This window comes from Ornithodoros turicata, chromosome 7 (assembly GCF_037126465.1).
Source record: "Ornithodoros turicata isolate Travis chromosome 7, ASM3712646v1, whole genome shotgun sequence".
Taxonomy (NCBI): Eukaryota; Metazoa; Arthropoda; class Arachnida; order Ixodida; family Argasidae; genus Ornithodoros; species Ornithodoros turicata.
Window position 1 is genome coordinate 36,856,188 of NC_088207.1, and position 26,291 is coordinate 36,882,478.

General features: G+C 46.7%; 1 protein-coding gene and 1 long non-coding RNA gene across 3 annotated transcripts in view; one reads left to right on the forward strand and one right to left on the reverse strand.

Moving 5' to 3' along the window:
- Positions 1-26,291, reverse strand: part of LOC135400957 (uncharacterized) — a 42,657-nt gene that overhangs the window by 13,070 nt on the left and 3,296 nt on the right. The gene's annotated exons all lie outside the window — the stretch shown is intronic.
- LOC135400953 (serine/threonine-protein kinase A-Raf-like) lies at positions 440-26,209 on the forward strand. 2 transcript variants are annotated; one of them, XM_064632992.1, is made up of 20 exons: positions 443-491; positions 570-749; positions 4,529-4,630; positions 5,234-5,405; positions 6,675-6,751; positions 6,821-6,924; positions 6,986-7,091; positions 7,706-7,869; positions 13,528-13,759; positions 13,925-13,964; positions 16,313-16,456; positions 17,709-17,860; positions 19,730-19,847; positions 21,662-21,746; positions 22,251-22,427; positions 23,035-23,081; positions 23,225-23,343; positions 24,838-24,969; positions 25,076-25,210; positions 25,302-26,209. In XM_064632992.1, the coding sequence occupies exons 1-20, from the start codon at positions 462-464 to the stop codon at positions 25,479-25,481; spliced, it is 2,496 nt and encodes an 831-aa protein (XP_064489062.1). In that variant the 5' UTR covers positions 443-461; the 3' UTR covers positions 25,482-26,209. The 2 variants fall into 2 exon arrangements, with proteins under 2 accessions (XP_064489063.1, XP_064489062.1); XM_064632993.1 differs by lacking the exon at positions 16,313-16,456 and having other exon boundaries at positions 440-491.

The following is a 26,291-nucleotide window of genomic DNA, read 5'->3' on the forward strand; positions in this document are numbered from 1 at the left end:
TTTCTAGTGAGGGGCAAATATTTCGGTGTTATTAAAGCAAAATGATTATTCTCAAACTGACCACATTTTCTCTTTATTTACAATTGGTGTTCCGAACACAATAAATGAAGGTGACCTTCATAATTTCTAGAAAAACGTACGCTTTGAGATTAAACAACCTGATGAGCCAATAACATATGTCCATCCTCAATTTGTTGGGTACATTATAGTGAGTGGGGAGGTGAATGCATGGTGAGACAACCACGGGAGATAAGTTTAGCCAAATTGAAACTTCTCCATCACTGCAGCAGATATGCATAGTTGGACAGCGCCTGTGGCTCCCAGAACGGTCTACTTTCCTTTTTATTTTTCCTTTTCTAAGACGCGCTTACGCTGCTCGGAAAATAAAGTGCAGCATCTGCTGCCACATATTTTGCTGTGGGCAGTGTTGAACAGGAGATAATACGACCATACTTTCGGCCATGATTCTTTCGACACAACAACTTGCGTCTGTAAGTACGCGAAAGAAGGCCGTACATCCTCCTTTTCTCACGGTAGTTTTGCACACTATATACTATATGGTTTTGCAGCAACGGGCAACGGCACCAGTGGCAGCATTACGGCTGTGGTCACGTGACCAAGGGGCTATTTATGAGAGCAAGATGGCTGTGGTCCCAGAATCGCCGTACAACGGTTCTGTCCCACCTTTGGGACTAAATTCTCCTCCCCCATCCTATGAGCATGATGATAGGGATGCATTATCAGATGAGGTAAGCAGCCTGTGCTTGTAAACAAGTCTAGGTTGTCCGCTCAGTAACAATAACCCATTTATTGCGACCCCCTCATTGCTCGCTCTGCTAAATTGCATCGAAGCTGTTTGCACGCATTTAGCGCTTGAGAATAGCGAACGAATTGAATCTATATGATTTGTGCTGGAAAACCTATCAACATATACGATTGCTTAATTTTAACATCAGCGGACTCCTTGCATCTCTGCATCACCTGCACACTCGCAGGACGACAAAGGGAGATATGACGCGCGCATGCCATTTAAATGTGTCGTTTTAAACTGTTGCATTGGTGCATATTTTTCTTCAGCGCATTCGTTTGGTTGCAAGGTTATTGTTGGTCTAATATAATGCCCTCCGTACTTGTACTGAATGCAGCTATTGTTACGATTTGTGTCTGCTGCGTATACTCCATAGGATCGCATATTGGGAAATATCGGGCAATTTTCACCACGAAATAGGCTTAGGTATGTTCAGAAGTTGTTGCGTGTAACTAATAACAAGCAGATTGTCAAAAAGTAGAGCGCATATTGCCGCCAGAAAGTATTTCAAAATCGAAGCATGATTTGTTGCAACCCTGTAGCAACTTGCAAGCGCCAAACGGTGCTCGCTGAGACCGATGTAACTCAGTCGTGGTGATATCGATGATGCTCGTGTACGCCAGAAATGGGCATCTGAAACAAGAGTTCCAGTGTGTGTCTGCTACGGTTTTGCTGTAGCTCGCGATGCACTGCTCTGCGTGCGTGCATGCTGTTGGGGTGCCAGAGTCCTGGGCCACACGACGACAGCGCGATCGCGACATGCGACAGACCATGTCGTACAGCGGCGAGCTTGAGACAGTGATTTGGTTACGGGCAGGGAAGTTCGTCATCGCTCGTAGTCTGTGCACCTACTTGTATATATTGTGACGAAACATCGGCGCATTTCCGCAAAAGAAGTAGGGGAAGCACAAGGTCCCTTTTCTTGTGTGATGTTGCTAGTATGTGTAACAACAATGTGTGCAGCGATCTTAAGTCTGCACTGGCTGCATGCATTAGTGGGTTCAAATATAACAACCACAGAGGGAAATTGTTTTTTATATCTTCGAGTTGATGCACCTTTGGATATCTGACAGTCATGTTCAGCACTTAGATGTGTGGTTGTCTAGGAATGTATGTTATGCTGTGCTGTGCTACATTTCTGCCTGTGTGAAGATGATTGTTGCACGTCCTTTAGCTGTAGTTTAAAAATAAATTGTTTCTCATTGCTTCATGTGCATTTAAACCACCAGTCTCTTTGTATGTTGCATGTTTACCTTTTGAGGAGGAAGTCTGGACCCTAATGCAAACTTAAAAGGCACGGGAATGGTCCCTGATTTGTTATATTCAGGGCTATTGTGCAAAATCTCCCCTTCCCCCCTTAACATCCCCCCTCCCCAAGAAAAAAAGAAAGAATAAGAAAATTGAGCATTAACTTTTAGAACTAATTGGACTCAGGTCCCATTGTCCAAACATTTCACACATGATTTCAACTAGTGCACCGTGTGTCTACTGGGATTCTTAACAACATATGGGTATCAACATTTCAGTTGTTCTTGTGTCTCAAAAGAAACAAGGCATGAAGGAACAGTCAACGGAAATTAGAAAGAATCAAGCTGTTGCTTTGTATTGAGAAGTGATAACAATTCATAATAAATGCTTAGGAAGAAATGTTTGTGCTCTACTTCAACCAGCAAACAAACAAAAATACAGGCTAAACTTTCCAAGAAGAACATTTGGAATAAAAAAGCATCTAGCAAACAAAGCAACCTTACATTCTGGACAGTTGCAGCAAACACATTTTTTAAAAAACGTTGGGTATTCAGCATCTGTTATTTATCAGTATTTGATTTGATAGCGCTGTGGAATCCATTTTACATACTTGGATGCTCCTAAAGACCATATGCAGTACATGCTGGTTTGTGGTTAAATTTTGCTAGGCACTGACAGACTTAGGCAACGACTGGTTAAATTGTACACCGAATTAAACACAAAGGTTTACCTTGGTGCCCCCTCCCTAGAAATGCAGATAATAATGTTGCACAAGATGTGTATCGTTATTCTGTGCTGAAATCCGAATTATTGAAACACGGTGGTCCAGATTTGAAACATTTTGTGCCTCTGCCAGCAGAACGGGTGTATTCCAGGACTAACTCTCGAATAAAAGTTGCTCACCAGACAGAGTTGCACCATGTGACCAGGAGAGTAGGGGAACCCTCAAGTAGGTTGTGGAACGGGTGCGAGTTTCATTCTCGACATGGTGACAGCAGACGACAGTGACATTTGGGCCCCAGGACATCAGAACCGCTGGCCGCCGCTTCGCTTTAATGTGACGTTGTTTATGTGTGTTGATGTGATGGGATCATCTGTTGTGTTTGTAAAGCGTTCGCGCCATGAATTAGGGGTATTTACCGTGCATTCCGAGAAACAGTAGAGCTGTTCTGGTCTGCAGCTAGCTCTGAGACGCATAGAAGAAACTTTCGACCTTCACATGCAACGAGGTGTGTTGTATGTATGGTTCTGTGCATGTTGCTCTGAAGAAAACATCAGGTCGTAAAATCCGCACTGGAATTTCCGGGCATCCTGCATGATGCAGCCGAGACGAGCTGCAGCAAAAGCAGACTACCATAGATTTCTATGCAGACGACAGCTCTGACGTCACTACTGTTAGCTACCCCCAGCTGAGAGGGAGTAGCGCAAGTCGATCTGCAGCCGCTACTCTCGGGTAGGCAACCAGATTTAGGAACGTGGGTCATGACGTAATGGGAGTTGATTCTGGAACGCAAAGAGTAGCTACCCTCAACACTCTTGTCGACCCGGATAAATTCTGGAACGCAGTTGTAGTCTGCACCTTGAGAGTAGAGCGTACGAGAAGATGGCGAATGGCAGGTAGAGGAGGAAGCCGATTCACATGTTATGTTGACACAAGTATATCGCATCTTCGCTTTAAAGGAGCACTGAAATGACCCCCAAATTATTTTTTTTTTTTTTTCGTGTAGAGTGTTCTCAAATGAATAAAATGAGTTCCTGCGAAAGAACATTGAGCACAGGTGACCTACAGAGCGAGTGCGAGGGCTCTGTTCTACACACCTTTAAAAATTATTCTCCTCCTGAAAAGAGCGCATCTCAGAATGAGAGGACGTCGTGACGTATGCTACTCCCCTCACGTGACCGGTGACGGAGAGGGGCACAGCTCAAGCATGTGTAAGCGGTGAATCAGCTGCGAAGAAAAAACAAAGAAACAAGGCACGGAGCCTCCAATACGTCACACGAGAATCGTGTCGGGTGTCTGCGGCTGCTTTCTCAGACTGTTTTTTGTAAATTCTGTTGCGCAGCTATAACGCACCGCAGAGTGAAAACATTTTCCACGGTGACTCCTGGTGGACAGCTTCACAGACGAGGCAGGATTTCGAGCGACGTTAAATGTCACCTCATTGCTTTTTTAAGGCCATGCAAAGTGCCATCTCTCGGAGTGTTTTCGCAGTATGATCTGTGTGCGATCAACAGTCTGAAGCATGCAAGTATACTACGTTGTGACTCTCGGGTGTTGCGTGTCCACCTAAGCCAATCTGAGACATCTTTAGATTTGTTGATGAAGTTTGACCTGTCCCAAAGTGTAGTGCATTCTTAAATTCAGTTATCGGAAACAAAAGTACAGTCTGACAGGCTAGGATGCACTTTATTTGAATTTGAAGTTGCACAGTGAGCAGTGAGAGTAATGCCATGTAAATATTGTTGTTGCAGTTAAGAAATATCCGCAACATGATTCGGCTCACCAAGGAGAACCTAGAAGCCCTAAATGCCAAGTTTTCAGCCTATCAACACCCTCCTTCCATGTACATAGTAGTAAGTGCATAATACAATTCCTGACCATTCGCATTTCTACACTGTACTGCACTCCTTGCAAAGGGTTTGTGGAAAGGTTGCTGAAAGAGGGAAAAACTTTTGGAATGTTTACAGTGTGATGTGACACAAATACTGCCAACAATTGTATTGAAGAACATTCAACATGAGGCACAGGTAGTTTGCAGCCATCTGGTGATTACCTTGCGCACCACTTTCTCCGATACCTCAGCACGTTATCTGACAACGGAATGGAGGAGGTGCTCAGGCATGCATGTCCCAGTCACGATACCTGCTCATCTTCAAACGTCTCTCGCGTGTGACCCTGTCGTTACTACTTCCAATACAGATGTCACACAAAGGTTCACAACCACACTCATCACAGTAGACAGCTAACCATCAGTCATGCTTAGTTTTGTTGAAGTTTCCTCAAGGTCCTCGTAAATGATCATTGTTACAGCGTTCACACTGTCCAACACATTGTACTTCAACTAATTGTTGGAAGTAAGTGCTTGTGTGTGTTTCATGTCACATCATGCTGCTGTACCAACAAGCCCAGTCTTCTACCTTGTTTACGATGTATTTCTACCCATTCTGCCACCACAGGAATATGAAGACCTTACGGGCCGACTGAACGAGTTCCAGATAAAAGAACAAACTTTACTAGATCGTATCTATAACATGAATGGTAGTTGTTCACCAGACCCCTGTGATACAGACACTGAGGACACCACCAGGCATCAGCTTCCAGCCCCCGGAAATGTTTCCATACCCATGAGTAAGAAATTCACCTGCTCTCGTGATTCATAGCATTCAAAAGTCATGACTGACTGTCTCATACTGCTGTCAGATGGGTGTCTAAATGGTCCTTGAAATGAATGACGATTGAAATGAAGTTTAATCGGATGTCGCTACACGGCCACTTTGAATCACCGTTGACTCGGATGGTCCTCTACTTGGTGGGGGTTCGTGAAACCCCATTGAAGCTGTCAGGGGCCCTCCACAACCGATAGTGACAGCCTCGCGATCAGCGAACAAGCAAACTCTAAACAGACATACACAATGCACCTGCAAGAACTGCTATGAAGTGTTATGAAACTTAAGTACATTGTTGCCATTATTAGATGTGGCTGGCATTCTCAAATTTACTTTGCCACTCGTGACGTCTTCCACGCATGGCCGTACAAAAATGCATATTAAATTACTGGTTGTGTTCAGCTCACATCAGAGTTAACTTGAACACCATTCCGGCCTGCGGACCCAGCGTGGTACTTGGTAGAAATAACAGCGGAGGGTGTTTTGGTAATCTATTTGCACCCTTGTTCGTTTACACCCTCATTATGAAGGCATTGTTCTCTGCTCTGCTCGGCTCACAGGCTGGAGTGGTGGTCAAGTTAATTGACGCAAGCTGTACAATGTAAAGTCATTTATTATGTTATAAAGTCGAACACTATTAAAATTCCAAAACCATTTTTTATCTTGTGTTTCCCATCACTAGAGACGCCTTTTGTCTGGTGAAATTTACACAGGATATATGCTATGAAAGTAGGTAATCTTTTTCCTTTCCCCTCGTGCAGATAGAATGGTCTCATTGAATTGCTCACAAATAATGTACCATAACTGCACGTGACGTCCACATTGCTTCATCTTTTTCACTATAGTGTTGTGACCCATCTGCGAATACCCCTTATGGCTGCTTTCTGAGTGGACAGACGCTTTGTCACGTGCTTTCTCCAACCTTTTCTTTCTCTCATGCACAGAGACGTACTGTCGTAGCGTATTGAGACTGACATGCGTAGCGCCATCCGGTATGCAACATATCAACCTCTCCAGGAGCATTGCATCCTCCTATATGGCAGCGGGACAGCGTCAATGGTGCTTGAAGTGCTCGATGGCCATTGGCTTCAACAACCATTCAGATCATTGATCGATTGACCAATTCATTGACCGATTCAGATCATTGACCAATGATCATTCAGACACGCGTGTGACAGCACAGCATGCAGGGATATTAGTGTGGTGAAACATTGTTGCATGTGGAATGCAGGTGATACTCGGGAAACACCCAGGTCTCCCATGAAGGCGGTGGTTAGGGCATACCTTCCAAACCAGCAGAGAACTACAGTAGGTGTCCTCTATCTTGGCAACCGACCTCACTTTGAGGCACTATGACGATCATTCTTGGTAATTCAGGTGCAAGTGCGCCCTGGTCAGACAGTCATGGAGGCTCTCTCTAAAGCCATGACACGAAGAAAACTCACTACCGAGATGTGTGTCATATATAGGTGCAGTAACAGGTATGTTCCTTTAGCATCCTTTGACGTGCTGGCATCATAGAAATGCTCGTCTGTTTTGCAGAGCAATAGTCGATTGGAACGAAGATGTCACAAATATCGAAGATGACGAAATTCAAGTGGAGATTAAGGAGAAGTTCCCAGTCACCACAAGTATCTCGCATAACTTTGTAAGTTCCACAACCTTTGCATTTAAGCATACGCTGTTTTCATCGAATTTTCGTTTTCTTTTGCAAGAAAAGCACGTGCGCTTAAACATCTTCACAGCGAAAGTCAGGAGTCAGTTTTAAAAAAAACAAAAAGACATTCAACTTCGCTAAAATAGATTTGCGATTTCGTGCATACAACCTCCTATAAACATGCACTTGATGGGAATTGCAATACTGTACATTCCCCTGTACCCAGCCCCCTCTCTAACTGAATTCGTTATGGGGTGTACCCCAAAGAAGATTTTGCGCATGTTGAAATTCGCCACTTCATTCTAAGTGGCGTAGCCTTTTCTCGTATAAACCTTACTGCGGATAAAGAGTCGCAACAGCTAAAATTTTAGCTACGATCACGCGGTCTCCAGTAGATAGTGCAACCCGTAATGTTGCTGCCCTGGATATCGTGTTTCTGGTGCATTTTCGACTCACTTCTGCTGCAAGCTTGGCGTGGATGGTGCATGTTTACTCTTGGGTCAATGTTTCTCTTCATCATCTGAGTGAGATCCTAATACTAGTTTCACCAGTCATTAGGAGAGAAGCAAATATGTATATTCCGCACATACTCTCATCTACTGCAGGTTCGAAAAACTTTCTTCTCCTTGGCATTCTGCGAGTGCTGCCGTAAGCTGTTGTTTCACGGCTTCAGATGTCAGACGTGCGGCTATCGTTTTCACCAGCGCTGCACCTCGAATGTACCAGCTTTGTGCCAGCCATTACGAGTTGAGAATGATTACTACAAGCAGTAAGTGGAATCTCTGTACATTTTAAGCTTCTTACAGTAAGTCAGGCTCCTATAGTTCTGGTGGCGGCACGCTACTTCTGGCGACGTAGAGTGATGCGGCAGGCGTTTGCTGCCAATAGGGCCAATACGAACGAGCATAGGGTAGGGTTTACACACTCTGTTTTTAGGTTGAACTCAAACGTAGGCTGTACATGTTTGTCAGAAATGAATATGAATGAGCACGACTCTTTTGAAACCCAACTTTTCGTGCCTTTTCATAGTTTGTGCTCGCAATGTGCATAGTATCGTTAAGACCCTCGGTTTTCTGCTGCGACAAATTCGAAATTCCGCAATTTTCTGTGGCGAGCAGTCAACGGCTGCGTGGAATGGGAAACACATTATTTTCCTGGATAATGTGGGAACAAAAAATATTTGATAAACTTAGATTCAAAGCACTGTTGTGGCTCAGCATTACATACATGGTCTCATGTGTTCTCATCTGATGCGGTCTGTTGCCTGCAATCATTTTATACCTGCTGAAAGATCTTTCAGCATCTACAGAGTTTATAGGAACTTTATAGGAAGGAGCTTACAATACATGCCCTGAGTAAGTTACATCGTTAGGACAACCTCTTTTGTTCCTGGGCTCTAAGCATTATTTAAGTCTTAACTTTTTGAAGGCAACCTCTCAGATATCAAATCAAAATCCCCCACTGCCACCGCTAAACTGCACACAGGAGGGACACCGCCCCTTCCTCAGGCGAAGTATGCACAATAAACTTGGGCTAACGTTATCTTAACCTAAGCTACAATCTGTCTCCGTTTGTCCTGCAACATAAACAATTTCGTAAAGCAGGCTTCACCACGTGCAGGGAAGCATCAGATGAAGCCCACTTTCAGGAGGTGTAGTTCGTATTCGTCGAATAGTCGAATATCCGGAAACCCGAATTTTGGGTATTCGATTCGCGAATCGAATACTTTGAGTGATTGATACTTGATTCGAATTCGAGAACTCGAATATCCGCACACCCCTAACAGTAAGGGATTCCGTGATTAACTCCGAACTCAGCGAAATTTCGCGGAATTGCAGAAAACGGAGGGTGTCGTCATGTGTAGCTTGCTGTAACACAAAGCGTACACCTACTACTAACTGTGACACACACCAAACACAAAGAAAAGACGAAACAACTATGTCGCACTTCCGACCAGGAAACATAAAATGACCCAAGGCAGTGAAAAATGAGATATCAACAAAAACCAAACGGCTCTCCCTTGTGCCTGTAGCACCATCGTCACCACGATCATATTCACCTGGCGCGATCATATTCAGCTGGCGCGAGCTGCAGAGCCTTCCACCAGATCATATGTCATTAAACCACTTCTCGTTAGCTCTCGCACCATGAAGGTTGTCCTGTCTCCTTCATATTGGTGACCCGAACGTGATCTGACCGAGCCGCAACCATGACCGCTCCGCAGCCCAACCCTACAGGACTTCTCGGGCAGGAATCCCTTCCACCGGCAACGCCATCGCCAGGCCTTAACGCAGTTTCCATCAAGATTCCCCCGTTCTGGCCCGCCGACCCCATTCTTTGGTTCGCTAACATCGAGGCGCAATTCATACTCCGAGGTGTTACCACCCAGCTAACCAAATTTTACCACGTTGTCGGCGCCCTCGGACCTAATGAAGCAGCTGAGGTGCATGACATTATCACCGTGCCTCCTGCAGACCACCCGTACGACGCCCTCAAGACAGCTCTGACCCGGCGCACCACCGCGTCTGAACAGGAGCGCCTGAGGCAACTCCTCACCGCTGAAGTCCTCGGTGACAGAAGGCCGTCCCAGCTGCTCCGACGAATGCAACAACTCTTGGGCGACCGCGCTTCAGCACTGGACGATTCCATCTTGCGCAAGCTATTTTTGCAGCGGCTCCCGAACACTGTGCGCATGATTCTAACGACCTCCACCGCAGTCTCCCTCGAAGCCCTGGCCGAGATGGCTGATAAGATAATGGACATTGCACCGCCAACCATTTCTGCGGTATCATCGCAACCCCACGCGGTTTCCCCACTTTCGGCCACTCCCACGACGTCAGACTTCCAGATCCTTCGTGACGAGGTCGCGCGGCTGACCGACATGGTTTCGACTTTACGTTTCAACCGCCGCTCCACAACACCCAGGCATCGTAGTCCTCGTCGAAGCAGTCGGCGCCGCAGCCCCTCCAACCGCTCACCGTCCCCCAACCCAGGCGAGTGCTGGTACCACCAGACTTTCGGAGCCAGTGCACGCAACTGCAGGCCTCCCTGCACCTACCCGGGAAACGGGGCAGTCAGCAACTGACGGCGCATCCAGTCGTCCACGTCTGTTTTTCATCCCTGACCGCTCCTCCGGCGTGCGCTTCCTCGTGGACACTGGCGCAGAAGTGTCTGTCCTTCCTGCTTCTACCATGGATGTGCACCACCGTGCTCCCACCAGCACCTTACTCGCTGTCAACACCACGCCCATTACCACTTACGGCGAAAAGCTTGTGACCCTCGACCTTGGTCTTCGCCGCGCTTTTCGCTGGGTGTTCACCATTGCGCAGGTCCCGCACGCCATAATCGGAGCGGACTTTTTGGCGCACTTCGGCCTTCTCGTGGACATGAGCCATCACAGGTTGATTGATACCACTACCAATCTTATGGTGCAGGGCACAGTAGCACCGGCACACCTAGTTGGGCCACTCCTCCGCAAGTCGGAGCCGACGACAGAATACGAGGCCATTTTGCAAGAATTCCCGGCGCTCACCCAGCCGCCAAACTGGAAACTGCCTGTCCAGCACGACGTGGTCCATCACATCGTCACCACCGGCCCACCTGTCCACGTCCGCCCACGCCGCCTCGCTCCGGAGAAACTCAAGGTGGCCAGAGCTGAGTTCGAGCACATGCTCGACCTCGGCATCATCGAACCTTCATCCAGTAACTGGTCATCCGCTCTCCACATGGTCCCCAAGAAGACTGGCGACTGGCGGCCATGTGGAGATTACAGAGCCCTCAACCGCGGCACAGTCCCAGACCGATACCCGATTCCTCACGTACAGGATTTCACCAGCCACCTGCACGGCGCTAAAATTTTCTCGAAGGTCGATCTGGTACGCGCATACCATCAAATACCGGTAGCGCCCGAAGACGTGCAGAAGACCGCCATCACCACCCCGTTTGGACTGTTTCAGTTTCGGCGAATGCCTTTTGGCTTGCGAAACGCAGCGCAAACTTTCCAGCGGTTCATCGACTCCATCATCAGAGGTCTTCCATTTGTGTTTGCCTACATTGACGACCTGCTGATCGCAAGTTCCACCCCGCAAGAGCATGCCGCCCATCTTCGCGCGCTCTTTACTCGCCTCACCGACTTCGGTATCGTCGTCAATGCCGCCAAGAGCGAATTCGGGGTGGAGAAGCTGGAGTTCCTCGGTCACCTCATCACCAGCTCCGGCATTACCCCACTTCTCTCAAAGGTTCAAGCGGTCCAGGACTTCCCACAACCTTCGTCTGCACGCAAGCTTCGAGAATTCCTTGGGCTTGTTAACTTTTACAGGCGGTTCGTTCCTGACTGTGCAACAACTCTCATCCCTTTGGAATCGTTGCTTGCTACCACCAAAAGCCGTACCGCCCTACTCACCTGGACGCAAGTCGCTCTTAATGCCTTCGAGAAGATTAAACGTGACTTGGCCACTGCTACCCTCCTAGCCCATCCTATCCACGGCGCCCCGACCAGCCTACTGGTAGACGCTTCAGCGTCTGCCGTCGGCGCAGTCCTCCAGCAGCACGTCTCCGGCCAATGGCAACCACTCGCATTCTTCTCCCGCAAGCTGAAGGACAGGGAAGTGCGTTACAGCACATTTTCCCGCGAGCTCCTAGCAGTCTATCTCGCGGTGAAGCATTTTCGCCATTTCCTTGAAGGCCGCATGTTCACCATCTTCACGGACCACAAGCCGCTCACCTATGCCTTTGTATCCTCCGGTAACAACTATGCCCCTCGGGAAGTTCGTCAGCTCTCTTACGTCTCTGAGTTTTCAACTGACATCAGGCATCTTAGCGGCAAAGACAACACGGCAGCCGATGCCCTCAGCCGTGTCGACACACTCTCTCAGGTCGTGCACCCGCCGCTCGGTACCAGTTTCACACTGGACGCGTTGGCTGACCAGCAACGCACGGACGAGGAATTGGCCAAGCTCCGTGCTGATGCACGATCTGGACTTCGCTTTGAAGACTTGCTCCTCCCCGGCGCGGCAACGGCCGTAGCTTGCGACGTGTCGCTTGGACCACCGCGCCCGTTCGTTCCAGTCGCCCTGCGTCGGCAAGTGTTTGACATGCTCCACACATTGTCCCATCCTGGAGTACGGGCCACACAGAAGCTCATCGCTGCCCGCTACGTGTGGCCACGCATGCACGCCCACATCAAGCAATGGACGCGCTGCTGTCTCCAATGTCAACGAGCTAAAATTCATCGTCACACCCACGCGCCCGTGGCCGCCTTCCTCCCGCCTGACTCACGGTTCGACAAGATCCACTTAGACATCGTCAGCCCCCTACCACCCTCTCAAGGTCAACGTTATCTCTTAACAGCCATCGACCGCTTCACCCGGTGGCCGGAGGCAACACCCATCCCGGATATCACCGCTGCCACAGTGGCGGCGGCATTCGTGACCACCTGGATTTCACGTTTCGGGGTACCCTCCACCATAACGACAGACCGAGGAAGGCAATTCGAGTCATCTCTGTTTGCTGCCCTCGCCACGCTCCTCGGCGCGCAACGTATCCGCACGACCGCCTACCATCCGTCATCCAACGGCCTCGTGGAGCGATTCCACCGCCACCTCAAGGCCGCATTGAAGGCCCACGTCAACCCCACCGCCTGGACGGAAGCCTTGCCGGTGATACTCCTTGGACTCCGGTCCGTTTTCAAACCCGACTTGGGTTGCACCTCAGCCCAACTGGTCTATGGAACGACCTTGCGGCTTCCAGGCGAATTCTTCGCACCACATCCCACCGGGACCATTCCCGATCCCACGGACTATGTCTCCCGCCTTCGCGATGCCTTCGCCGGTGTCCGTCCCGCACCCACGCGCCTGGGCTCCGCCACCAAGGTGTACGTCCATCCGGACCTCTCCACGTGCACGCACGTCTTTGTGCGCGTCGACGCCGTTCGGAAACCTTTGCAGCCCCCATACAACGGTCCCTACCTCGTCATCGCTCGCGCTCCGAAGCATTTCACGATCCGCATCAACGCGAAAGCAGAGGAGATCTGCATCGATAGGCTCAAGCCGGCCTACACAGAGTCGCCGCCATCAACCGACGTCAACCTTCTGAAGACCGATGATTTTTCCCCTGCCAGCCCCCCCTTGAAGCCCGACAAGCGCAGTCTGCGGGTCTCATGGGCGCCTAAACTGTGTCAATTTCACTCATGGTCTTCGCCCATTCGCTAGGGGGGGGGGGAACTGTAGCACCATCGTCACCACGATCATATTCACCTGGCGCGATCATATTCAACTGGCGCGAGCTGCAGAGCCTTCCACCAGGTCATATGTCATTAAACCACTTCTCGTTAGCTCTCGCACCATGAAGGTTGTCCTGTCTCCTTCATACCTATGGTTTGGGGACCAGCATGTATCTGGGTATGTCATTAGTTTGCTTCTTTTTGCAGTCTCCTAGCCATGCAAGATGTGGTATATGATAGCCACTCGATGTATGGTCCTTTCCTGGGTGGTTCAGGAAGTGCACCCCCGACAGGCACAGGAGCTGTAGGGGCAGTGAACGTCAGCACTCCCCTCAACGTGCCCAGGCAGCACCCGCCGCCCCTAGGTCAGCGTGAGCGTTCCACTTCTGCACCCAACGTCTGTTACAATCTAGTCTCCACGGCAGACTTCTCCGCGGAGGTACGCCTTAAACATGTGCTTTGCCCATTTTCAGTCGCGTGACTCCATTGAACGCCATTGAATATCAAAGAAGTGAGCATAATGTAAAATGTATTAGACTTCTCTTTGGCACTTCCTCAGATACCTGAAATGCGTCTTATGCATTTTTGGTTTGCTCTTTTACAGGACTTTGCTACAAAGTACAGGTCACAGAATTCTTCTGCAGGTAAGTGAGCCGTGCTTGGATGCAGTTTAAAATGTGGCTGCAAGTTTGTTTTTTCAATTGAAATTTCAATTCAATCTTTCTGGTTGCTAAGATATAGTTGCTTTACTGTATTATGACTGACTTTTGGTTTGCTTGGTCAGATTCTTTACTGCCCTGCAACCCGAGCATGCTTGAATGTTCAGTGTTCTCCTCAGTGGCAGCAAATCTAAATTTGAGGCGGGAGGGTCATCAGCAGAATGAGAGCAAAACACCAAAGCAAACTAACAAGGATGTCTCTGTGAGGTCCAAGATCAAGTAATATAGTGCAAAGAAAAGTAGAGAAAGTCACCACTAAATGTGTAGAATCTGGATGCAGTATAAAGCTTGCAAACAGGTTCCTGAGATTTTGTCATACTGTTTACTCAGTTGTGTGTCGATATAATGTAGTATGAAAAATTCGAGTGAACTGCAAAGCCTGTACATAAAAAATGAGCAAAACCTCACTGATTTAGATGTTACATGATTTACGTCCTAGTCACTGGAATTGATAAAGAGTAGGGCCATGCGAATATTCAAACTATTCGATATTTTGACTGAATGCAGCGATTTTGACTGAATGCAGCGATCGTGCTCTTGCTGTATTCAATTTGAGCAGCATTTTCTCGACTATTGGGGTCAGTGGTCACCTACTGAAGCAGCACGCACATCTTGCAGTTCCTGTCTCTAACGGCTAAATTTGGCAGTTTTTCGGTTCCTGCTCCGTGGTGGTACTGGTTCCAGTGGAACGAGTCCAATCCAACATGATAAGATCCTAAACCTCTGCGGCAAACGTTTGTTTATGATCTGGGCCGCAGTTTTACATATGAACAAAGTTTGCTCCTCTTCTTTGCTTTCTTTTGCAGTGCAACATGTAATGTCATAGCTTTTGTCTTAATGTTTTGCTATGTACATTACTATGTACATTTTGTTGCATCATAATGCAACTTATCGGCCGTGACGGTGCTGATCATTTCAAGCATTACCAGTCTCCCATAGAGCACAGAGTACAGGATACAGGGGATACACACTTTCTACGGAAATGAGCTGATCACTCCTGCATTAGGAGCCTTCCCATTTGGTTCCCTCTTCCCATTGACTTCTCCTGGATTTGAACCCAACCAACCTGTCCTAATAACTATTAAATTCGAACCAGCCTTTCACTAGTCGCACAGCCCTAATCAAAAGGATTTTCTGATGCTTACAATGCATTAACCACGTCAGTGCAAGCATCACTGACAGCATGTAAGTCGCCGCTCTACCAACAACCTGTGCTCGTGGGAAGTATGCCACGTGGCATGCAGAACAAGGGGTCAGTGGCCATGTACAGCTCTCATAGATGTAGGCAGATGATTGCGAAGTAGTCTTGTACGGCTGATGGTGTAGATTGTTTGCAGTCAACTTCACATGGCTCATGGAAAAGTTGACTATGTACATTTGCTTATTTACTAAACTTACGACTAACTATTAAACTTCTGAACAACATCATTGAATAAGTTGCGATACATTTGCAACGCGTGAAAGGGAAATGTAAGCTTACCGTGCTTGCTTACATTGACACACTTCTTTCATTCAGTGCATAGCACCAAGAGCAAGCCCACACAACCAAAAGTCATGTGATGTGGAGTTGATACAGAATGCAAATTGCATTTAGAAAGCATATTCAAGCCATATGGTGCTGATTTTATTTCTTGAGCTTTTACATACTTTACATTCAGCAATTACATGTTCACTAAGGTGCACATGTTGACAGCAAACCATTTACATTGTCTCCCTGGGAAATCTCAGTAAGCCATTACTGTGGATGTCCTCTGTAGAAAGGTTGCATTTTGCGAATGGTAACATACTGTGGCTGCTGTTTCTAATTCAAGAACACTACAATGAGGTACCCTTACTTTTTTGACAAATTCAATCTGTTTGATAAACCAGATAAAATCCAGCTGACTGCACGACAGGCACCCATTTTTATAGGTGCAGTTACCAATGCAAAACTAGTGTCGAGGGCAGTGCCTAACTTGTAATGCTATTTTCACCTTGTCCTCTCCAAAACTTACAGTGCCTGACAATGACTCATTTGTCAAGTCCAGAAAAGTTATCTACCTTACAAAATGCAGTCCAGAGAAAATAGTGTTTAAAAAATATGCTCTGAATTTTGCTTACTTCGCATAACTTAAAACCATGGCTTGACCTACTGCAGGTATGGCACCCACGAATAAACAGTGCGTATGTAGCCCTGTGCATGCAGTGTTGATGTTGTGTTGCATCCACCCAGTGCTGGCTGTGCATGACTAACCCTTCCTCCCATTGATGTTGTTCCCCTTGCTGCATGGCAGAGTCTTCCCCTCAGACCATACGCAACTTTTGGTGCAATGGCTTCTCCAGTTCCTCCTCCTCCTGGGGTGGGCACCACCATCTGACCTTACCCTCAACGGCAGCTGGCAAGCGACACCCAAATACTGTCTCTTGCCACAGAGGAGGTGTGTGTGGCCCACAGGGCTTGTGTACAATCCATCTAGCAGTTCCGGAGTTTGGCTCTTCCCGCAGCATGTTGATACGCGAGGAGACCGAGACAACATCCCCTGTTACATCTCTAGTCTCAACGCTGAGCGCTCAATGTTAATAACAGTTTGAAAGTTTAGGCCCAGAATATGGCTGTGAAAACCGCTAGATAGGTATATCCACAATAAAAATATGTGCAATTTTGAGGAGAATATATGGTATACGAATGCCAGTAGGAAGGACAACAATTGTAATACATACTAGTATTTTACAGAGACTTTGATGCTGTTTTCTTTCTACATCGTGACAATGTAAGCATACAAAGCAGATTCAAGGAGCAGATAGTGTGATCACTGATTTGTAGATGGTCATTTGTACAGTGAAATTCCGTACTTTGCGTCTCCATGTTAGAAAACATGAACAAAAATGAAACAGAATTTTTTGAACGAAAAAGAGATAACATACAATAAACCCTCGTTATGACGAAATTATTCTTTTCTCATTATTGCTTTGTCCAAGACCTCATGCTGTCTAGACTGCAATGCACGCGTTTCAAATCTAGATTATTCAAAGCGTCCTGTAAGCTGGCTCAGCTTAGTCCGAAGGACGAGCCCGTGGAGGCCGATATGGCAAACCCACTGTCTACGTGCTTCCGAGGCTACTGTCAATCATTATGTGGCCCCTCCGCTTTTATCAGATCTCCTTTTATATCGCGTATTTCTATAATCACATTGACTTTGTTATAACGAGGGTCTACTGTACAGGTTGGGACAAAAGTTTACGGAACACGCGAGCGGCGTACTTTTTCTTTGGTGCTGCACCCTAGCAGCTGCCGGAAGAAGGTGAGTTGATGGTTTCGGAGGGATGGAAGGGTACGCTGTTACCGACACACTGTGGTAGTTCCTGTGTCACTTGGATGTGCCTGGGAAGTGGAAGCTACCGCTGTGTGCTGCTAACAGTGTACCCTTCCACCCCTCCGAAACAGTCAGCGCACCTGCTTCCGGCGGCCACTAGGGTGTCGCACCAAAGAAAAAGTACGCCGCTTGCGTGTTTCGTAAACTTTTGTCCCAACCTGTACTACGCGTGTACACACCGAGCAAGATTGAGCGTGTGTCCACTTCATGTCGGTGTCCCTGTATAGCCTTGCTCTGCTCTGTGGTGAAATGGTGCCTCGTAATATAACGTGTTTTAGCGAAATGGTGGAAGAATTTGGTACGTTTCACGTCGCAGGTGGTGTAGGACTGGCTCCCCCTCAGAGCTCTTCGAGTCCCAGTGGGTCCCCGACACGAACGCAAAGTGCTCAGGGTTCCCCAACCAGTGCCCACAAGACCTGCCGACCAAGGGCACGTTCAGCGGATGAGAGCTCTAAAAAAATCATCACGGTGAGTAGCTCTATTCCCATGGAGTATTCTTAAAGGAGCTCTGAAAGCCGTCGCAAAAATTTTCCGTTCCGAACGCGTTGTGGAAGCAGGTAACTTAACTCGATGATTAACACGAAAATTTTCTCCGTAAGCGATGTTTTTCGTAGAAAAAATGACACTTGAACATTGCCGAGCGCGTTCCCACTCGACTCGCTCCTAGGGGTCAAACGAGGAGGAGAATGAAAAAAACGTCATTGGTGACGTAATGAAAGTGGAAGGCGGCGACCGCGCTTCTATCTGTGTCAGTGATAACTGGTTTTCTTTTCTTTCTTTCCTTTTTCTTTCCCCCTGCTTTCTTCCTGTCAAGCCATGAATAAGGGAGGACCTCGATATTCCTGGTCGTGAAACCCCCGTTCTCGAAATAAACCAGGGAAAATGTTGCTTCGTAAGATGATATGCCGCGATTAAGAACATAACATCAATATTTAACCACTCAAATTGAGGATTTTTTATATGTGTCCAAGCCGTCTTAGCGAACGAAAGGCACATTTTAGCAGCCATTTGGCTCAGCAGGGCGGCATGTTGGTTGGTGTTGGTGGTTGTGTGCTTGCAATAGTATGGCTGGGTTAGTCACAGTTTGCCGTTGGCAGTTTCCTGCGCGCGACATGTGCATTTTATAGTCAGCTAAAATTTAAGCTAGTCACGTGTTGTTTCAGTGCACGCTGATATGTCGGCAGACGCAAACTTAACCGGCGTTGTCGGTCACTATATGGTGGATAAAACTGATGCACTATATGGTGACAAAGCAAAAGGCGCCGAGCACGGATGAACTCATACTTGCGTGTCTGCGTCGTCCACATTTGTAGTCTGCGTCGGCCAATTCTCGTTTAGCTCGATGATTGTTAAGTTGACCATAAATTGTGGTGGTCTTATGACACTGTTTGGCTATGTTAGTGTGTAACTCGGGCAATGAATGTTCAACGCCTGATGCCACGACGTGCCGGCGAAGGCATATTATGATAGATTTCACTGGATTGTATCTGACAACGTACCGGCAAGAACACTCCTCCAGCTGAATAAGGAATTAACTGAATGGCTAGCAAAGTTGCTGCTCGAAGTGACGGTGATCATAACGAATTAGTGATATAGCGGATATTGATATAGTGATCATAGCGATGCAGCGATCATTTTGAGGCGTGAACTGAAGCAGCGCTTAGTGCTGCACTGTATTTATACTTATTGCCGCCAACAACACAACAACAAATAGTCACCACGATAACGAACAACATACAAAAAACAGACATGAACAGAACAGCGTTCAACTGGCACCTGAAGTTTACTTTCATAATCCACCTACTCCGGAAGGTTGCTTTAGGGAAAGCAAGGTCGAGTGGTGAGAGGTTGACCGATTTTTTGTTGACTTTGCTCGGGGAGTTCAATGAGGGTGGCCTCCACAATCTCACGGCCTAACCTTGAACAGTGTATGTAGACCAATGTTTGTTTACTGTATCTGATAAATCAAAGAAAAAGCTGAAAGAAACTTTTTTCACCGTTGCGGCGGCGTTCTGAGTGAAAAATAGCAGACGACGTTCCTCGGAACCAATCAGCGGCTCCACTTTTCCGACGTCAAAATGACGCAAGCGGCTCGACGGCTCGTTCCGGGCATTGCCACTGTTGTGCACGGTCGCGATTTTCAAAATCGAATTCTGCGATATTTGTGCACCTGTTGATAGAGCTGCTTCTCACGGCGCGTTTTAATAAGCATAAGTTCAAAGAAATGGTATTGTTTAAAGTGCTTTCCGAGCTCCTTTAAACCTGGCTTGCTAGAGCGGTATGGCCCTTGGCATGAAAATATTGATGCGATTTTTGCGTATGTTCCAACCTTCACAGCAACAGAAACCAACGCGAGAATCTATTGAGGATTGGGAAATCCTGCCAGACGAAATACTCACGGGTCCCCGGATTGGATCGGGATCTTTTGGAACAGTCTACAGGGGTCACTGGCATGGTATGGTTTCATGTTGTCACTTGTCAGTGATCGTACAGTTGAACTCCGCAGAAATGCTGTTAATTCATGCCATTATATCTGTGTTCCTGACGTTAGATATGTTTATTCCTGATCGCTACAATCTTTTGCTGCTGGGGCACAAGCTCTGTTTCTTTTAGTGGTTGTCATCACCATAGAAGTAGATTTTTAATGCGTTAGCATTAGAGTCCTCGCTAGGCAAGAATCGCAGCGTGGTCTGTCTGTAGCCATGGTGCGGCGCGCATGTGCGGTGAGTGGAGAGGGAAAGAGGGAGGGACGTGGCACGTGGCACCGGCGCGTCTGCATTGCAGCTGAGGTGGTCGACTGGTTCGGACGTGTCTGCGTGGGCGCGCCATAGGTTATGAAAGCTGTGCGAAGGAGCACCCCCTACTAAGCAAGCAAGCAGCGGCAAAAGAAGGCTGACGCTGCGAGATACCGCCGCCAAGCTGAATCGGAGGAAGCCCAAAAGGCTTGTTTTGCTGTGAATGCTGTTTTGCGTTAGCGTTGTGTAGGGTCGTGTGAAGGGTTGCAGTAAAGTTTCTTCCGTTGTTGCTGGAAGATGGTCCGTTGATGTAGCTCACAGATCGGAGATATTCCCAAGAGACGTCCGGCAGGCGGTATTCTCGAACAATAACTGGGCTTTATTTACATAGTTATTTACATAACTATATACAAGACAATACTATAGCGACTGAAGTCACGGGGCTTTCGCCTCGTCTTCCTCAAGTCGTTGCGGCTTCCACACACGGATTTTCGTGTGTCCTCCGTTTAAAAGAGTGACATTTGAGACACAACCCCCCGCCAGCAAACACCAATCCCAGAAGCCCGGTTCAAACGTTTCCAACTCGTGGTTGACCTAGTTTGAATTTAGACCGAACCAGGCACCTCCTAATTGTCCGCCCACTACTCGGTATTTATGGGTAACGGACCAAGCTGTCAATCCGTACACCATGCAACGTTGGACAGTGCATCTTCCTTGGCCCACTCTACTGATTTATTGCCAGCGAGCATCTGGTCGCGAAGACCCCCTGAGGCGTCAAGTGTCCCCCGTCCAACGTGCCTTCCCCGAGTCTCTGTTGGGTGGCTATTATACTGAGTTGGAAATGCACAATATTCGCGGGGTTTCTAAAATGTACAACTCTTACAGTTGCGTAGCGTTGTGAAGGGGAGTTCCCAAACGGTTTTTACGGAGTTTTAGTGCTAACACATTTCCGTCGCATCCACTAATGGATTGACCATGTCTTTTGTGCTCTCCTCAGTGGTACTCGAGCATGCACTGATCAAGAAACTGTTTGTGTGGCATAGTAAGCATTACAGAAAGTAGTGCTATGCAATTTCTCTTTCTTCCAGTTTGGTACTGTGGCATATTCTGCATCACTGTCAGGTTCAGGCCAAGCTGTTTTATTTCACTTATCGCATTATCAATATAAATTGTTACAATACACTGTGCACAAACAACGCCAGCTCAATCAAAAGCTCGTGATACCAGCACAAGTGTCTATAATTGTATTGTGACAAGCACAAGAGCCATGCAGATGCTTTGTTAGCATTTTACAGTGCTGCTTTGAGAAATATTTGCCAGAGGTAATGTGCGGCATTCTGTAGCTTCAGTTACAATATGTAATACTGGTTTTTGGCTTTGCTGGCTTAGTTTCGCTGGCTGCTGTTCCCTTTCCTTGGAAGGTAGAGCATATTTGTGCAAGTGACTGGGCTCACAGCAGTGTCGTTTTTGTGAATGTATAACTGAATTCAGCTGCAATCTAATCTTTTATACATGCATATCGTTTCCATTCCAGGTCATGTAGCATTAAAGAAACTCAATGTTACAAATCCTACTCCAGCTCAGCTGCAGGCATTCAAGAATGAAGTGTCGGTACTGAGGTAGGTACTGATACGAACGTTGGAGAGAGTGACAGTGATCTGTGCAATTTCACTAGCAAGGCTTGCAGCACCATCTAAATTGGAAATGTGTGATGACAACTATATATCAAAAGTTACAAAGAAATGAGCCCATATGCTGCCATACCTAATCCTATCCTAAGTATGAGTACCTCTACTATTTGAGAGGCATTGATAGAGGAGACAGCAAGCAGTTCTATTTCTGCTTTCAAGTGGTCCTCCTTTTCATAAGCAAGCAGGAGCTTTCGTAGGGATAGTCGTTCGTAGCACCCAATTCTGTACATGCTGCACACCATGTAGGAATCAATTAGCGACACATATACTTGGTATGTCGAATTAGCTGTGTTGAACACTTAGTGGGTATTAGATGGGGAGATCACAAAGAGATGTCAGCAAAGCAGCTAGAGTAAAACAGTTGTGAGTTTTCTTTATTGTGCTGATAAGCTTAATGTTGCAGAAAATGAGCTCTGTGCTTGATGTCTGCAGGAAAACTCGTCACGTCAGCATCATTCTGTTCATGGGTTGTGTCTCAAAACCCCAACTCACCATCGTGACCCAGTGGTGTGAAGGCTCAAGCTTGTACAAACACTTACATGTACTGGAGTCCAAATTTGAAATGCTACAAATCATTGACATTGCTCGCCAAACAGCACAAGGAATGGAGTAAGTTGTTCTTCTCAATAACCTGTGTAATGTGCACATTCTGCGATACAGTGGGCTCCGTTCATAGTGTGTACTATGTACTAGATGCCGAACATGTGCAACAGGTGGATGGCTAGAGCTGCACTGAATTATGTACATATCTATTTTTCTGTATAGTCACTGCTCTACTGCACTTTGTGTAGTTTGTCAGTTTAGTGTATCCCCTTATCAATGTGTCCAGTGTGATGATCTTGAAAGTTCTTGCAGTTACCGGGACCTATCTAAGCAGCATTCTTGAATAGTTTTGAAACTATGAGATTTTCAGAATACTTGTGATGTGGCCTCGCCGGTCATGACACCCCATATGTAATCACATTATTAAACGTTCAAATATCTATATTTTCATCTGTCATCTCACTGTATGCACATGCATGTGTGTGGGGGCATACCAAGGATCAACAGGGCATGGGAGGAGCGGGGCAGGTTTTCGTATCAAGCACCCGCCCTACCTTTGAGGTCTGGCTATGCCACTGTTGCACACTAATGTTCAGTGCTTCTACTGTGCAAAGTCCTGGCAGCATAAATGTCTTCATATGTAATTATGCTCATGACTGATCTGTACTTGCAGCTATCTTCATGCAAAGAACATAATTCACAGGGATCTCAAGTCAAACAGTATCCTTTTCATGTCAATTGCAGGAATGAGAAATGTTTAAATTTCATTTGCTATCATTCATTCATTCATTATTTGGAAAGTGATGCTGTTGAATTTGCTATCAATGTGCTTTTCATGCATTACGATCCATAACAAAATGCAGATATATTTCTACACGACGACCTAACTGTTAAAATTGGTGACTTTGGCTTGGCCACAGTAAAAGCCAGGTGGAGTGGGTCCCAGCCTTTTAGCCAGCCCACTGGTTCCATTCTATGGATGGTGAGTAAGAGATACACTGAAACTGATCACATGGTGGATCCTACCTTATTTTTAAGGTTTGGATTTTTAGTTTTGGAAAACTTGGACATTGCGATGTCTGGGAAGCCATTTGTGTTGCATTGGTACTGATGGATATTTTGCTGAAATCATTATATTACCCTTTTCAATATCTATATCCTATTTTCGATTAGGAGCCTATAAACAACTCTACTGTCTGGAAAATAGTGCACCAAAATCCAGGGAAAATACAAAGGAAGATATAAAACAAACATATTAGACAAGAAGCGGGAAAAGTTAAATATGAAAACAAAACAATTGTGGGAAATAACATGAAGAGAACATAAACTATAGATTAAGAATAAATTTGATAGCATTAGTAACATTCAGTAACACTCAGCAAATATGTCATCATCATGCTTCTGGTACAGTCTATTCCAGCATGCTAGTAGACGTCTAATCAGTTCCTATATGCGGTCGACATGAAAACTAAGACGCGATCTAAGCAAACAAGATGGTGCACGGTGGTTAAGTAAGCGTAGAAAATCAGGGGAGTTCCCGACAAAAGCCACATTTACATGAACTCGACAAAATCGGATCGGGTTCAACTCGCTCATGTAAACGCTGCCAGGTCTTGTTGACCCCACGTCGAGTCAAGGCAGCCTGACAGCGGGGGGTAGGTTGACCCAACTCGACACGCTCGTGCTATGCTCGGCGCTGCGATCTCCTCTGGTTGGAGCAAGTTGGCGTAAACGGTGTCAGGTCGGGTCCGACTCGCTCCCCTAGCTCCTGTCGAGTTCATGTAAATGTGGCTAGAGTGAACTAGTTTGTACAGGGAAATAAAATCTTCAAAAGTTCTACAGTGTGATGAGGTTAGCAAGCCAAGTGTTCATAATTGTAGTACACTAACACCGATATGTCTGTCACAAAGAATAGAAACGAAGCGATGTTGAACGTGTTTGATATTTTGTTTATACAGTTCCAAGCAACTGAGGTAAATTCCAGGACTGGAAGCACAACCGAATAAAATAAAATAAATAAGCAGAAAAAGCGCACTAGTTGAGTAAATGACTTTGTGATGAGTGGGATGATACCCAGCCCAGTTTACGCATCACTGAACTTATTTCTATGGGTGTGGGGGGTCTGTCTCTGCGTAGCATAGACGTCTCGCAGTGGTCTCCAGAGGGACGAATCTTTACTTTATTAACTGCGCTTCATACACAAGGGTTCTCAAACTTTGTGGGCTCGTAGAACACCAAAAGCCTGCTAGCATGACGAGGGGCGACCCCCCCCCCCCACAGCCGTGCCCGCTGTGGAGCACGTACAAGGACGCATCACACAGTTGTCACCCTGAACATTCTGCAGCTCTGCACAACTGATTACAGGGCCTGGTTTGGGAAATCTCGTCTTATGGCAGCTTCCGAAGCTGTTGCCTTTCTGACTGTTGGTTTCGAAGCCATCCTTGTGTTGCTAGAACATAATATTTTTTATTTTCAGGCACCTGAGGTGATAAGGATGAAGGATCCTAACCCATACTCATTCCAGTCTGATGTGTATGCTTTTGGGATTGTCCTCTATGAACTTATAACAGGACAGCTCCCTTATACAAATATTAACAACAAGGACCAGGTAAACCATGTTTTCCAAAAAGAAAAAGAGAAAAAAAAACGTTTCACGGAGTCGTCACCCTCTACAATTTGGGACTCGCTTCAAGGCTTTACGTGCTATGTTCCAGATCCTGTTCATGGTAGGACATGGCCTCTTGAAGCCAGATCTGAGTAACGCCCGCAAAGATACTCCTAAAGCACTTATTCGTTTCACGGAAGACTGTATAAAGTTCAACAGAGATGAGCGTCCTCTTTTCCGTCAGGTCAGTTACCATCTACATGTGGAGTGTTTGCACTACGTAGTCTCTGAAACAAACACTTATCCCAAAAAAAAACGGATTTCCTTATTCGTAGTTACTGGCATCCTTGGAGTCTCTGATGCGGTCGCTACCCAAGATCCACAGGAGCACCTCGGAGCCCACTTTGAACCGAACCCATCTGCAGTCGGAAGACTTCCTCTATGTGTGTGCCTCACCAAAAACCCCCAGTCAGTTTGGGGCATTCCCATTCTTCTCAACCACCGGCAATTTCTGAGCTGATGCAAGAACCACAGTGTGAATACCGTGACTGCTGCTCGAAGTAAATGCTGAACATAGTGTGAACACCATGACTGCTACTCGAAGGAAATGCTGAATGTAACTCAACCGTGAAGGTGCACTTCTCAGAGGCCGCGAAGCGTGGTATTCCATGCGGGGGCTTGAACTCGGCAAGAGCAGACGATACGCCATGGGCTGGAATTGGTTGATTGATTAACGCGAATTCAAGGTGTACATTAAGAACAGACTTGTGACGACAAATGGTGCATCAAGCGTTGTGCTGCGTGATATGGTGCAAGGTGGTGCGAACTCATCAGAACTCGGTTGCAGAATTCATGCAGCCACAGTTGTATAGTCCAGTGTGAAATGCCTCAATTGCCTCTCTCAAGTAAAAAAAAAAAGAAAAGAAATCACATTAATGGTGATATTGTGGTGCCATTGTACAATGATGGTAGGAGACTCTTACAAAGAGACCGAGTATGATTTTTTTTTTCTTAAAAATTGAGTTTCTGTGGAAGTCATGAAGGCTGGTTTCATCAGGAAGTTCTGGAGCAGAATGGACATTACCCTGTGAGAAGCTTTGATGAAGAAGCATAAGGTGGCATTCTGCAAACTTTTCCAAGTGTTCACCATTACCTTTTGTGCCAGCTGTTGCCCATCTGTGATCAGTGTACAGTGCATGTTGTATCATAAGAGACTCATGAAAAAAAGTATGAGAAAATGACATTGACTGTTCTCCTTTTCGTGCTTCTTTATGAAGTGACAAATCCACAGACACCTTTGGCATACAAGGTGCAGCAAGGGGGGA

Excerpts from the sequence above, each read along its gene's own strand:
- LOC135400953 (XM_064632992.1), top strand. The coding sequence starts at position 462 with ATGATTCTTTCGACACAACAACTTGCGTCT. Across the intron at positions 16,457-17,708 it reads TGTCTCTTGCCACAGAGGAG|GTGGTGTAGGACTGGCTCCC; the intron begins GTGTGTGTGGCC and ends TTCACGTCGCAG. Across the intron at positions 19,848-21,661 it reads CTACAGGGGTCACTGGCATG|GTCATGTAGCATTAAAGAAA; the intron begins GTATGGTTTCAT and ends TTTCCATTCCAG.